This window comes from Nicotiana tabacum, chromosome 8 (genome assembly GCF_000715075.1).
Source record: "Nicotiana tabacum cultivar K326 chromosome 8, ASM71507v2, whole genome shotgun sequence".
NCBI classification, from domain to species: Eukaryota; Viridiplantae; Streptophyta; class Magnoliopsida; order Solanales; family Solanaceae; genus Nicotiana; species Nicotiana tabacum.
The window spans coordinates 21,532,282-21,545,545 of record NC_134087.1 but is presented as its reverse complement, the minus strand read 5'-3'; the positions used below and the strand labels follow the sequence as shown (position 1 = coordinate 21,545,545).

The window sequence follows — 13,264 nt, the reverse complement described above, 5'->3', positions numbered from 1 at the left end:
AGATTTGGCCTTTCCTATATTCCTTTTTGTCACTCTTTTTCTCTCTCACCAGGTCCCTAGAGTCACCAAATTTGTCCTCTAATTAAATTATATGTTTTTTCTTCCTATTTTCCCTCGAGAAAATCCAATTCTTGGCCAATAAAATCTCACCTTTTTATCATTTCCCAACCAAAAAAAAAGAAAGAAAATAATCTGACCCTACTGGTTCTAACTTATGTACCAGCATTTTCACTTGTGCTATTCTTGCTGTCAAATCAGAATACACTCACCTATCACATTTGTCTCATTTCTCAATCAAATGTTTGCCAACAATTACTACTTCTCAAAACTCTTTTGTCTTCTCTTTGTTTCTTCTCTGAAACATCCTGGGATTTAATTATTATATACAGAATACAAAACACCTCTTTTACTTAGTCATAAACTACAAAACTTTTAGCTACCCACGTAACTCTTTTATAAGTAGATCACAAAAAAAAAAAAGAAAAAAAAAAGAGTAATTATTTTCCCTTTTCAAGTTTCAACTAATACCAACTTTCTTGATTTACTAAAACTCTTGGAAGAATCAATTCAATATGTATAAGGGAAGATTTTCAGAACACAGTAAAGAATCACAGGATGATCTTAGATATGTTGAAATTGACCCTACTGGTCGTTATGGACGTGTAAGTACTTTTTAACCTTAGTTTTTCCTTTTAAAGCTTCAATCTTTTTACTTTTTTATTGCATGTTATGAGATTTAAAATGGTTTTATGACAGTATGTAGTTGATCAATTATGCATGTACAATTCTTGTTGTAAATTATTGTAAGTTGAGTCAATTAGTATTTCTTTTAAAGCTTCAATCTTTTTGCCTTTTTGTTGCATGGTATAATCCTTAAAATGCTTTTGATGATAGTAATTTGGCTTTTCATCTACTCTCTAGCCGAGGGTCTATCGAAAATAGCCTCTTTCCCCTCCCGGGTCTCCCGGGTAGGGGTATCGAAAATAGTCTCTTTCCCCTCCCGGGTCTCCCGGGTAGGGGTAAAGTATGCGTACACATTACCCTACTTGTGGTTTGTTGTTATTGTTGTAATTTGGTTGATCAATTATGCATGTGCAATTCTTGATTTGTTGAGTTTCATAAATAGGAACAGAGAAAGTTACTATTTTTGTGTGAGTAGAGTAAATTATGTGTGATTCTTGATTATGTTTGATGTTTGGATTTTAATGCATGGGCGGACAGTTCGAGGAAGTTTTGGGAAAAGGGGCAATGAAAACAGTGTATAGAGCAATTGATGAGTTGCTAGGTATGGAAATGGCATGGAACCAAATTAAATTAAATGATTTGCTTCATTCACCAGAGGATATGGAGAGGCTTTACTCTGAAGTTCATCTGCTTAGCACTCTCAATCATCATTCTATCATGAGATTCTATACTTCTTGGATTGATGTTGAACACAGGACCTTTAATTTCATTACCGAGATGTTCACTTCCGGTACTCTCCGAGGGTAATGCTCTCTTCCTTGTTTTGCTTTTTTCAAGAATGGTTAATATTTATGGTCTGTATCTGGCAAGTTAAACGCAGTGACGAATACGAAATTTAGAGTATGTGAGTTCTACTCTTTGGAGGGGAGCCTTGACGTAACAGGTAAAGTTGTTGTGACCAGGAGGTCATGGGTTCGAGCCGTGGAAACATCCTCTTGCAGAAATGCAGGGTAAGACTGCGTACAATAGACCATTGTGATCCGGCCCTTCCTCGGACCGTGCGCATAGGGCAGCTTAGTGCACTGGGCTGCCCTTGGGTTCTACTCTTTATATATGTGCCAATTTTTTTACATACGCACATATAGAGTTCGAGCTAGACGAAGTGAGTTCTGTCGAATACACTGCATCTAGTCTAGATCCATTACTGGTTAGTGTTGCACCTAATTTGCAACCTAGCGGGATTTTGTTAAAGCGGGCTTGAGGCCGCGTGTGAGGGCCTTGGACTTAAAGGTTCCAATTTCGAGTACGGTCATATTAGTTTTTGAAATACTAATTGAATTTTTTTCTCTTTAGGTTGTAGCATAGATGCTAGGGATAGAGAAAATAAAAGAATTAAGGGAATCCTATAAAGGATCTGACACCTTGCCTCTGTAATGTCTTATGGGAAAAAAAACAAAGAATTTAAGATATGAGTTTCTGGTGAGCATTGTAATTAACTAAAAGGGGATCAGGAGGATCAATCTACACTTGACTTAAATATCTGTGGCGGATTTGCTGATAGGGATACATGGATGTACCATTTCCGCTGGTTGATTTTGATTTATTGGTAAAGCTATTATACAAGATAAGAAAATCACTGATCATTTGATTGAATGCAGATACAGAAAGAAGTATCAGCGAGTTGATATTCGAGCTATAAAGAATTGGGCACGCCAAATACTGGAAGGTCTTGTTTATTTACACGAACATGATCCTCCAGTGATCCATCGAGACCTGAAGTGTGATAACATATTTGTTAACGGTCATCTTGGACAAGTGAAGGTTGGGGACCTGGGCTTAGCTGCAATTCTTCGTGGATCACAGAGAGCGCACAGTGTTATAGGTACTTCATCTCCCAATTCCCTTTTTCCGTGCTGGAATCTTTGTGGTCAATCTGTTATTCATCTCCTGTGTAGCCAAATATCTCATCACACCTTAATATGTAGCCGGAAATGAATTTTGGTGAATCAAGCTCTGTTGTCTGGCCCTTCCCCGGATCCTGCACATAGCGGGAGGTTAGTCCATCGGGCTACCCTTAAGCTCTGTGGTCTTCCGAAGTCAATTTTATCTAGACTGGCCTTGAATTTGAGACTTTTCTCTATATAAAATTCAATCAGAGAGACTTTTCTCTATATAAAATTCAATCAGATCTGAGGTGCATTATTGTTTTGTAAAACATTCCACATTTTATACTTGACTGTTTATTATTTCTGTTCATTGCAATAGGGACACCTGAGTTCATGGCACCGGAACTATACGAGGAGAACTATAATGAGCTAGTTGATGTATATTCATTTGGCATGTGCATGTTAGAGATGCTTACTGGTGAATATCCATACAGTGAATGTGTTAACCCCGCACAAATATACAAGAAAGTGACCTCTGTAAGATGCTGTCTCTCTCTCTCTCTCTCTCTCTTAATAAGATCTTTTCGAAAGTTTTGTCAGTCAATCAGAAATTTACATGATTATCTTTTTCGCCTCACTCAGGGTAAGAGGCCTAGGGCATTTTATAAAGTCCAAGATCTGGATGCACAAAGGTTTATTAGGAAATGCTTGGAGCCAGCATCAAAAAGATTATCAGCTAAAGAACTAATGGTTGATCCATTTCTTGCATTAGATAATATTGATGGTAAGTCGGTGACAATGATGCAACTTCAAAAGCCTTTCTTGAATGATAAAATTGCTATCGAGGACCTCCACTTGAATGACGACGCTCCAAGGACTAATATGACCATCACGGGGAAATTGAATCCTGAAGACGATACCATTTTAATTAAGGTGCAGATTGCGGATAATGAAGGTATTTGCTGCTCTTCATCTGTATCAAATTTCCATTTCCTATGACCTCAGCTTTGTTTTTGAAGTATTTATGCTTTGCAACTCGGTCCAACAAATGAGGCTAAAGTTGTCACAATTTATCCATGTAGGTGATGTTAGGAATGTGTATTTCCCGTTTGACATAGTAACTGACACCCCCACGGAGGTTGCAAATGAAATGGTGAAGGAATTAGATATAACAGACTGGAAGCCGCATGAAATAGCTAATATGATCGATGGAGAGATATCTGGCCTGGTACCTCAGTGGAAGAAATGGAATCAGTTTGAATCTGCCGATTACCAGGTGCTAAGCTATAAAGACGACGATAATGATCACCATAACCCTTTCCAAGGTTTCTCATCTTGCTCATCTTCTCAAGTGTCATTGTCAGGTCTGCTCTCCTCTCAAGTGATTGACACAAACACCAATGATCCTCATTGGCTTCATGGTATTATGATTCATCTAATCTAGTGTTATTACCAATTCCACGAACGTCGTCTTTGCTTTATTGTCCGCAGATTTTGTTTAATTAACTTGAACAATAGTTTGGATTGATGAGAATAAACCACATATATTAGTGGAGTTATAATAAAGTGCTAGCATCATTTCTACATTTTTCGACCCTGAAAAAAAAACAAGAGGTGATTGTTTATATGTTTGTCACTGCATTTTACTTGGCCTTATTATTTCGATCGACCATTTAACTGCTTCTTTGATTGAAGTTTAACTTTTTTATTACATCTGACCAAGTCATCAACTACTCTTGCAGGCGATATGTTTGATGACACCAGCTCTCAAAGCTCATCGCACTCTGCAAATTATTCCAACTTCAATTACTTCTCTGATGATGAGAATGATCCCGTGACAACCTCTACAAAACAAAGTCAGCCAGCTACTGCAATTAGCCACCATACTTCCCGGTTTTGTCCCGGGGAAAACTCAAGCACCGGGCAGTCTTTAGCAAAAATGTGCTACAAGCAGTGCAAAGATATGCTAAAATTAAAAGGAACTTCTTCCACTTCTAAAGAAAAGGACAAAGTTGATGCGCGTAGACTAACAAGGAACAAGTCCTTAGTGGATATGCGCAGCCAGTTGCTGCACAAGACATTGGTGGAGGAAGTGCACAAGAGACGATTGTTCAAGACGGTTGGTGCTGTGGAAAATATTGGGTTTCAACAACCTTATGAGGATTCAAGAAGGAGTCCTCAATCAATGAATTGTACTTATTCCATGAGATTGTTGAGTGACGAGAAGGGACGAGGTCACAAACCAAGAAGACGTTGATTTCTTCTCCTGAATATTTATCTTAAATGTACGATGATATATACATATGCTAGTTTTAAGCAGATCCAAGTTTTGAATTAGGCAGGTGTAAATAACAATAAAAGCGTTTGTTCAAATTTTGTACATTTGTACCTTATAGTGATGTAAGAATAAACAACCTCTTGCCCTTATACGCTTTCAGCAATAGAATTCCAAAGGTACCTAACAGATGAAGTGCTACATCTAATTGCTTATCTGACCAAAACCCAGAGGCTGTGAAATGTACTATGTAACTAGTATTATTGGTATCATGGTACGATATCATCACCTCTACCTTATGCAAGAGTCTTTCGGTTATTCCACAATTTCTAGGTAAATTGCAGGAGCAAGTGGACAGAAACTTTTGGTCTGTAAATGTATCCCAATTCAGGGAAAAATACTCATACTTTCACCAATTTCCATGGTGAACAAGATTCAACTACTCTAACTCCTCTTTATCTTCATTTCAGTGCAGGTTGAATTTGGAGAGAAATAAATACTAACATTCAGAAGAAGGAAGTTGCAGTGTCTCCATTTTCCAGGGCGAACAAGATTCAAGCTGCTACAGGCTGGACTTGGAGAGAAATATATACTTCTAGAGTTTAAGTTATATACACTATTAGTGTAAGAACTTTTACATCATCTGGTCACCTTACATGTTGTAGCAAATAACCTACCTTTTTTTCAAGATTATAAATCTCATATTTTAAGGAGACTTACATGTAAATATCCTTTGGGTGACCTGATAGTGCAAAAATTCCTTATACTGCAGGTGTATATAACTTAAACTCATACTTCTATTATTGAAAGAAAGTGGTACTAAACAGAAGTTACATGAGACAATGTTGAAGAAATTACGAATTAAAATACAAATCAAAAAAGAAGGAACTGAAATTGATGCTCTCTTAGCTTTTTGTTATCAGCTATCGAGTTCTTGGCATATCATTGCTGCTTCTATAGGTCTTCTCCCGCGCTGATAGTTTTGGAAGAAGAGTTCAACAAAATTCTTAATGTTCTTGTACAGTCTTGGCCTTTCCTCATTGATAAGCTTCTCCACTGGTCCAATCTCAACATCTACATCTGGCATAATGAAAACAGCAAGAGTGTTTCTTTCTCTTTCTGTGTTCGTCACCACCCTGTGCACAGGGCTCTTGAAAATTCCATTGCTCATTATCTGCAAGGAAACAACAACTCTGAGAATTTTACGTGCTGTACAATATTTGAGATTTGACAACTCTGTCCCAAAGATGGATATACCTCAACTTGATCTCCAACATTAATTAGGATACCGTATGGGACAACGGGCACTCTAAACCATTGATCATCTTTTAGAACCTGAAGCCCTTCAACTTCTTTGTCTTGCAACAGGAGGGTAATGGCTGATCCATCGGCATGTGGTTTGACTCCGAGTACAACATCAGGCCTTGGGCATGGAGGATAGAAGTTGAATCGTGCAACCATCATTCCTCGCTCTCCACACTGGTCCAGAAAGCAGTTCTCCTCCAAGTTCAATGACGTCGCTATGGCCTTTAGGAGGGACTCACTCAACAACTTCATATTCTTGATATATTCTTCAAAAACTTCCCTGCCAAGTAAGGTAATCTTATTAGCCCTATGCTTCTAATTTCCTCATTTCAGAGTAAAAGGTGAGAACATATACCTAAAACATTCAGGTTTTTCTGGCCAGAATTGGAGTTTCCTTATGTCTTTAGGCATCACATTTAGATACAATCTGTCGGTCCAATCAAGTGTTTGGTTTTCTGAAAGAACTGAATCATTTCCGTATCCTTCAATGTCATCAACTGTTCTAGCATATTTAAGCTTCTCTTCAGTTGGAAGAGCGAAGAACTGTTTGCTAATATCGCGCACTCTGTCAAGAAATGAATCTGCTATTCCATGATTTATGACCTGAATTTCAAATATTACCCCATACATATGTTACTATTAAACGGATATTACAACCAATAGTACAGAGAACACATAGATAGCTTACAATTATGATTTAAGTACTGCCTCTTCTCATTGACATTCATATCTTCTTCTTTTTACTACTTTGATATCATCCCCTGGTAACGATTTTTTTCTTTTACTATCTTAGATGCAGTAACTTTTACTATAATTTTGTTTTCCACAGTTTCATTCACTTTTTTTTTATCCTCTTAAGTTTGAGTTCTACTTTCCTTTCTGTCAATCACAAGCCAAGGGAAAAAACATTTCCAAGATTAGAAAATGCTACTATTAAACAAAAAACATATTGTGGTCAACTGTGATAACATTGCTAACAATGAAATTAGTTGAACTTAATAAAATAAAATAAAAAATCCAAAAACACTCAGATTTCGATATATGGTTCCACATTTCAGGCCAGAGACAGACCTATGTCAAGATAATTTCACCCCTGAAACGCTTTGGTAATGATCCCAAATAATGATGTTTTAAGCATAACGATATACAGACTTCATTTAACTTAGGTTAATGTAGGCTAGAGACAGACCTACGTCAAGATAATCACCTTGTTCTAGCCTAAGTTGATCTAGACCATAGATAATCACCTTGTTCTAGCCGATCTTATTATTGGTGTTCTTTTTTATGGATTGCCGTTTCAAATATTGCTCCCGTTGGACTTCTTTATGTCGGGATATGGATCAAATAATAAATACTTAAGTACCCAAAGTCAGACCTGGAAGCAGCCACAAGACCTGAGACCTGATTGAAGTTTGTTGAGCTCTTGTTCTCGGGCGGGGGAATGGGATGATGAAATGATAAGACTAAGATCAACATCTGGCACATCCAGCAGTGGAGGAAATGTATTGATTGAGCCTTGATTATGAATATACTTTTCTGGAATTTGATTGCTGTTTGCCAGTTCTTGAACTGACTTGAAAACTGTTTCTACCATGGTTTCTGTAAGAAGCAAAATCTAGGTTAGTTGCAGATCTTGTTGTTTGCTTTTGTTTTTAACAATTGATGTAATTCCCAAGAAAAAACCACATGAACTACAAGTGGTGGTTTGACTTTTTTTAATAGCTGGAAAATATAGACATCAATTAGTCATAAAATGGATTTTTTTAATGGAATACTGCACTAATTTCTCGGTTTCCTTTTTAATATTGAAACTAGTGTATTTGACCTAGTGATTCTTCTGAGAGAAAGAGAAGAGCAAGTGTATGAAAATACAATTAGCTGATGTATATGTATTGGAAAAAAACTGAATCTAAATATTGAAGATGACGTGTCATGACACATGAAATGGTCAAAAGGTCAAAACACAATAAATAGCCAAGAGGCACGGGAGACAACAGATATGAGGAGAAGAAAACAACCTAGGTGTGGACCGTTACTCAAATAGGTACGAGTCTCGTACCTATTCGAGTCATTTAAAGACCGAAGATCGGAAGGAGTTGAAGATACGAATCTGATGACGTAAAAAAGTCTAAATACAACATTAAATATCAAATACGTTAGAGAATTTGAATTAAATAGAAATGATTGTGTAACGTTTCTTTTAATGTCATTTATTGCTCATAATTGCCTCATTAAGACAAAGGCATTACATCTTCTCCTAGAATCAACTATAAAAGGAGAAGGACTCAACATCTGTAAGGACAAGAAATATTATTGAGATTACACTGAAATACAAAATTACTTATTACTTTATTATTCTCAAAAGTCTTTTATTATTTTCGTCTCCAGATTATCAGTAACCCAAATTTCTCTATATTTCTAAGCTTTGACCAAAGACTCAGATTTTTGGTTAAACAAATTGGTTCCGTTACCAGGAATATGATAATCTTCTCTTTTAAGCTACATTCCAGCCATTGTTATCATCATGTCAAACAACAATAACAGTGAAAACACCTTGGGAAACCATGAAAATCAAATCCATCAAAATCAAGGAGATTTACAGATCATTGACGTGGTTCCCTCCCCTCAAAATTCACCACGTCAATCTCGTGAAGGCACTCCTGCTCCTGAATCTCGTGCTGATCAACAAGAGCAATCTGAACATTTTGAAGGGGTAGATGAAGCTTTACAAAAAGTAATTGATGCACGGGTTAACAAAGTTCTTCAGACTCTAGTAAGTCGATTACCTGTTGCACCACCCACACCTACACCTAATAATAATACATTGGAGAATCCTCGTTCTGGCCTTGTTAATTCTGGAAATGGAGGAACCCCCAGTGAACCACAGGAAGGAGAACTAGGTAATTCAAATAATTCTCATTTGCAAAATTTAGTATTAACTTTGCAGAAACAGCTCAAGGAACAAAATGAGCGCATCGAGCAAATCCCTGGAGTTCCCTCTGTAATTAAAGGAGTGGATGTGGATAAATACTCACAACAACCTTGGAAACCAAGTGCTGCTCCCCTTCCAATCCCTAAAAAGTTCAAAATGCCTGACATCTCGAATTATGATGGCACAACAGACCCACGTGAGCACATAACTGCATTTACAACAGGCGTGAAAGGCAATGACTTGACCAAACAAGAAATTAAATCAGTACTGGTCAAGAAATTTGGAGAAACACTCACCAAGGGCGCATTGACCTGGTATTCTCTTTTACCCGAAAATTCTATTAATTCTTTTGCTGAGCTTGCAGATTCTTTTATTAAAGCACACTCGGGAGCTCAAAAGGTTGAGAAAAGAATGGAGGATATTTTCAAAATCAAGCAAGGGGACTCCGAGTTGCTCAGGGATTTTGTTGATAGATTCCAACGTGAAAGAATGACTTTACCTCGTGTACCTGATAACTGGGTTGAAATAGCTTTTGCAAGTAACTTAAATGACAAAAGCTCAGAAGCCACGAGAAGACTTAAAGAAAGCCTTCGAGAGTTTCCTGCAACCACGTGGAATGACGTTTATAACAGGTATAGTATGAAGTTGCGAATTGAGGAAGATACCGTACCTCAGTTTCGTCATGAAGAAAGGAGCAATTCCACGAGATCAGAAACCGAAAAAAGATCAGGTAAAAACAGGTACGATCCATATATGGGACCTGCAGGGAAATACTCACAGTCAAAGCAGGATAGTCAACGATATGATCAAAAATCGAGGAACAGGGAATCTGGTTCTTCATCAAGGTTCAAAAATGACCGAAACAGACAAGAGTCACGAGATAATGACAAAAGTTTAAAAGCAAGGTTCGGCGGATATAACTTTAATGTCACCACCTCCGAGCTCGTAGCTGTTTTGAGGAGCATGAGAGATAAGGTACGATGGCCAAAAGAGATGCGGTCAAATCCAAATAGACGCAATCCAGACCATTGGTGCGAATTCCACAATGATCACGGGCACAAAACTTCAGAATGTAGATTCTTACAAAGTGAAGTGGATCATCTATTGAAACAAGGGTATCTCACTGAGTTATTTAGTGAGAAAGGTAAGCAAGCCTATATGAAAAATAGGCAGGAGCCACCAAAGCCCCCTTCACCCAAGAGAACCGCGAATGTTATAAGTGGGGGAGAAGATATTCACGGTGTAACATATACGGCTTCCAATAAGGTTTCTAAAGTAACGATAACACACGGTAAATGGGTACGGTAGGTTTTAGAAAATGAAAGTATTTCTTTCGATGATGCAGATACCGAAGGAGTAATGACCCCACATAACGACGCACTGATAATATCTTTACTTGTATATGATACTAATGTAAAACAAGTTTTTATTGATCCAGGAAGTTCCGTGAATATTATACTATTAAGGGTATTACGTGAAATGCAAGTTGAAGACAAAATGATACCTAAGGCGCATACCCTATCCGAGTTCGACAATTCAAGTGTGGTAAAAAAAGGAGAGGTAATTCTAACAACTTTTGCTGCAGGTGTTGTTAAAGAAACTAAATTTCAGGTAGTAGATATGGAAATGGCTTACAATATGATCATGGGGAGACCTTGGATCCATGACATGGATGCTGTCCCATCAACTCTACATAAAGTTATTAAATTCCCATCACCATGGGGAATTTGTCAAATTCGTAGGGATCAGCAGACAGCCAGGAGTATCAACGCTGTAACAGATACGAGCACCGTAAATAAAGAAAAATAGCAATTACAGGAAACAGTTGAAGGTATCAAGGATCAAACCTCAACCGAACAAGAAAAGACAGATTTAGACTCGAGACCTGATACAATTCAGGAACCTGAAGAGAATGAAAATATCAAAACAACAATTGAAGAGATTGAGGCTGTGATATTATTTGGGCAATGGCCTGAACGGAAGGTTTATATTGGAGTCAATTTAAGCTCAGACATGCGAGGTATGTTGATTGAATTTTTAAAAGCTAACGTGGACTGTTTTGCTTGGTCCCATACTGATATGACAGGGATACCATCGGATGTGATGACTCACAAACTAAATGAAGACCCATCCTTCACACCAGTAAAGTAAAAGAAAAGAAAGCAAGGAGCTTTCAAAAATCAGGTGATTAAAGATGAGGTCCAAAAGCTAGTAAAAATTGGGTCAATACGCGAGGTAAAGTATCCTAATTGGTTAGCAAACACAGTTGTTGTACCTAAGAAAAATGGTAGGTGGCGGATTTGCGTGGATTATACAGATCTTAACAAAGCCTGCCCAAAAGATTCTTTCCCTTTACCGCATATAGATCAGTTAATTGATGCAACTGCAGGACATGAACTTTTGAGTTTTTTAGATGCATATTCGGGGTACAACCAAATTAAAATGGACCCCAGTGACGAAGAAAAAACTTCTTTCATCACAGACAGGGGGACTTACTATTATAAAGTAATGCCCTTTGGTCTCAAAAATGCTAGAGCAACCTATCAAAGGTTGGTCACCAAAATGTTCCAAGAACATTTAGAAAAAATCATGGAGGTATATATAGACGATATGCTCGTCAAAACCCAACATTCTCATGATCATATTTCTTATTTATCCGTTACATTTGAAATTTTATGAAAATTTAATATGAAACTCAATCCAGAAAAATGTGCATTTGGGGTTGCCTCAGGCAAATTTTTGGGCTTTCTCGTTTCTAACCGTGGTATTGAGGTAAATCCTTGTCAGATCAAAGCAATAGAGGAGATCCCTGATATCCTTACAAGTAAAAAAGAAGTCCAAAGGCTAACGAGAAGAATTGCAGCCGAGATTTATTCCCAAATCTTCAGAAAAATGCTTTAAATTTTTCTCCGCACTCAAAAAGCAAGATCATTTTGAGTGGAACGAAGATTGTCAACGAGCCCTTAGAAATTAAAAGCCTACTTGTCAAATCCACCATTATTGGTAAAACCAAAAGAAGGAGAAAAGCTACTCATCTATTTTGCCGTGTCAGAAGTTGTGGTAAGTGTTGTTTTAGTCCGTGAGGACCAAGGTAAACAATCTCCTATCTATTATATAAGCAAGTCTTTATTAGATGCTGAAACACGATATCCACAACTAGAAAAATTAGCATTAGCTTTGATCATGACATCTAGAAAATTAAGACCTTATTTTCAATGTCATCCCATTGTTGTAGTTACTGCTTTTCCATTACGAAACATTTTGCATAAACATGAATTGTCAGGGAGGTTAGCAAAATGGACTATAGAATTAAGTGAATACGAAATCATTTATCAACCTAGGACTGCTATAAAATCTCAAGTATTAGCCGATTTCGTAGCTGATTGTAGCCAGGGGATGCATTTAGAAGCAGAAAAAGAATTACAAGTTTTTAATGGTGCAAACCCGGGGATTTGGATTTTATTCACTGATGGTTCGTCTAGTGTAAAAGGAGCAGGCCTAGGGATAGTTCTCATACCACCTACAGGTGAGACTATTAGACAGGCTATAAAATGTCATTCTATAACTAACAATGAAGCAAAGTATGAGGCTGTAATTGCAGGTCTAGAATTGGCACGAGAACTCGGCATAACACAGATTATAATCAAGAGTGATTCTCAACTCGTGGTCAATCAAAATGCTGGGGACTTATACAGCCAGGGAGACACGAATGCAAGAATATCTCGAAAAGGTACAGGAACTAATAAATCAATTCCAAACTTGGAAAGTAATACAGATCCCAAGAGATGAGAATGTGGAGGCAGATGCTTTAGCTAATCTCGCATTTGCAGCAGATGTAGCAAACGACGCAAATGCTTCAGTCGTACATTTATTTCATTCCGTTCTCGAACCTGATAAGAACGAGGTAAATTTTAATCATTTAACATGGGATTGGAGAAACGAAATTATTGCTTTTTTTTTTCAGCGCGGAACCATGCCTGCTGACAAAAGAAAAGCTTATGCACTTCGCAAAAAAGCTGCTCATTACTATTTACATCAAGGAAATCTTTATCGAAAGATGTTTGGTGGGCCATTAGCAAGGTGTCTCGGACCTTCCTAAACTGAATATGTGATGAGAGAAGTACATGAAGGACATTGTGGAAATCACGCAGGAGGAAGGTCGCTGGTAAAAACGCTGATTCG

At 37.5% G+C, this 13,264-nt stretch overlaps 2 protein-coding genes across 4 annotated transcripts; one reads left to right on the top strand and one right to left on the bottom strand.

The window, feature by feature from the left end:
• Positions 1-245: 245 nt before the first annotated feature.
• LOC107784808 (putative serine/threonine-protein kinase WNK4) lies at positions 246-5,455 on the top strand. Of its 3 annotated transcripts, XM_075219077.1 has the most exons (8): positions 246-662; positions 1,222-1,487; positions 2,343-2,566; positions 2,950-3,107; positions 3,213-3,525; positions 3,653-3,991; positions 4,313-4,855; positions 5,316-5,455. In XM_075219077.1, exons 1-7 carry the CDS (start codon positions 573-575, stop codon positions 4,825-4,827), a joined length of 1,905 nt encoding a protein of 634 aa, XP_075075178.1. In that variant the 5' UTR covers positions 246-572; the 3' UTR covers positions 4,828-4,855; positions 5,316-5,455. The 3 variants fall into 3 exon arrangements, with proteins under 3 accessions (XP_075075178.1, XP_016461476.1, XP_016461477.1); XM_016605990.2 differs by lacking the exon at positions 5,316-5,455 and having other exon boundaries at positions 4,313-5,032; XM_016605991.2 differs by lacking the exon at positions 5,316-5,455 and having other exon boundaries at positions 386-662; positions 3,653-3,934; positions 4,313-5,032.
• A 169-nt stretch (positions 5,456-5,624) lies between these two features.
• Positions 5,625-7,874, bottom strand: LOC107784809 (protein LATERAL BRANCHING OXIDOREDUCTASE 1). Its single transcript, XM_016605992.2, has 4 exons — positions 7,526-7,874; positions 6,506-6,753; positions 6,103-6,430; positions 5,625-6,019 (listed from the first exon to the last, which is right to left on the bottom strand). The coding sequence occupies exons 1-4, from the start codon at positions 7,742-7,744 to the stop codon at positions 5,765-5,767; spliced, it is 1,050 nt and encodes a 349-aa protein (XP_016461478.1). The 5' UTR covers positions 7,745-7,874; the 3' UTR covers positions 5,625-5,764.
• Positions 7,875-13,264: the final 5,390 nt, after the last annotated feature.

What these genes read in the sequence shown, in the direction of transcription:
- LOC107784808 (XM_075219077.1), top strand. Translation starts at nt 573, where the DNA reads ATGTATAAGGGAAGATTTTCAGAACACAGTAAAGAATCACAGGATGAT. An exon ending in ACTTCCGGTACTCTCCGAGG is followed by an intron (nt 1,488 to 2,342) that starts GTAATGCTCTCT and finishes GATTGAATGCAG; the next exon opens with ATACAGAAAGAAGTATCAGC. An exon ending in TATACAAGAAAGTGACCTCT is followed by an intron (nt 3,108 to 3,212) that starts GTAAGATGCTGT and finishes CGCCTCACTCAG; the next exon opens with GGTAAGAGGCCTAGGGCATT.
- LOC107784809 (XM_016605992.2), bottom strand. Translation starts at nt 7,744, where the DNA reads ATGGTAGAAACAGTTTTCAAGTCAGTTCAAGAACTGGCAAACAGCAAT. An exon ending in GAAAAACCTGAATGTTTTAG is followed by an intron (nt 6,431 to 6,505) that starts GTATATGTTCTC and finishes CTTACTTGGCAG; the next exon opens with GGAAGTTTTTGAAGAATATA. An exon ending in ATGTTGGAGATCAAGTTGAG is followed by an intron (nt 6,020 to 6,102) that starts GTATATCCATCT and finishes GTTTCCTTGCAG; the next exon opens with ATAATGAGCAATGGAATTTT.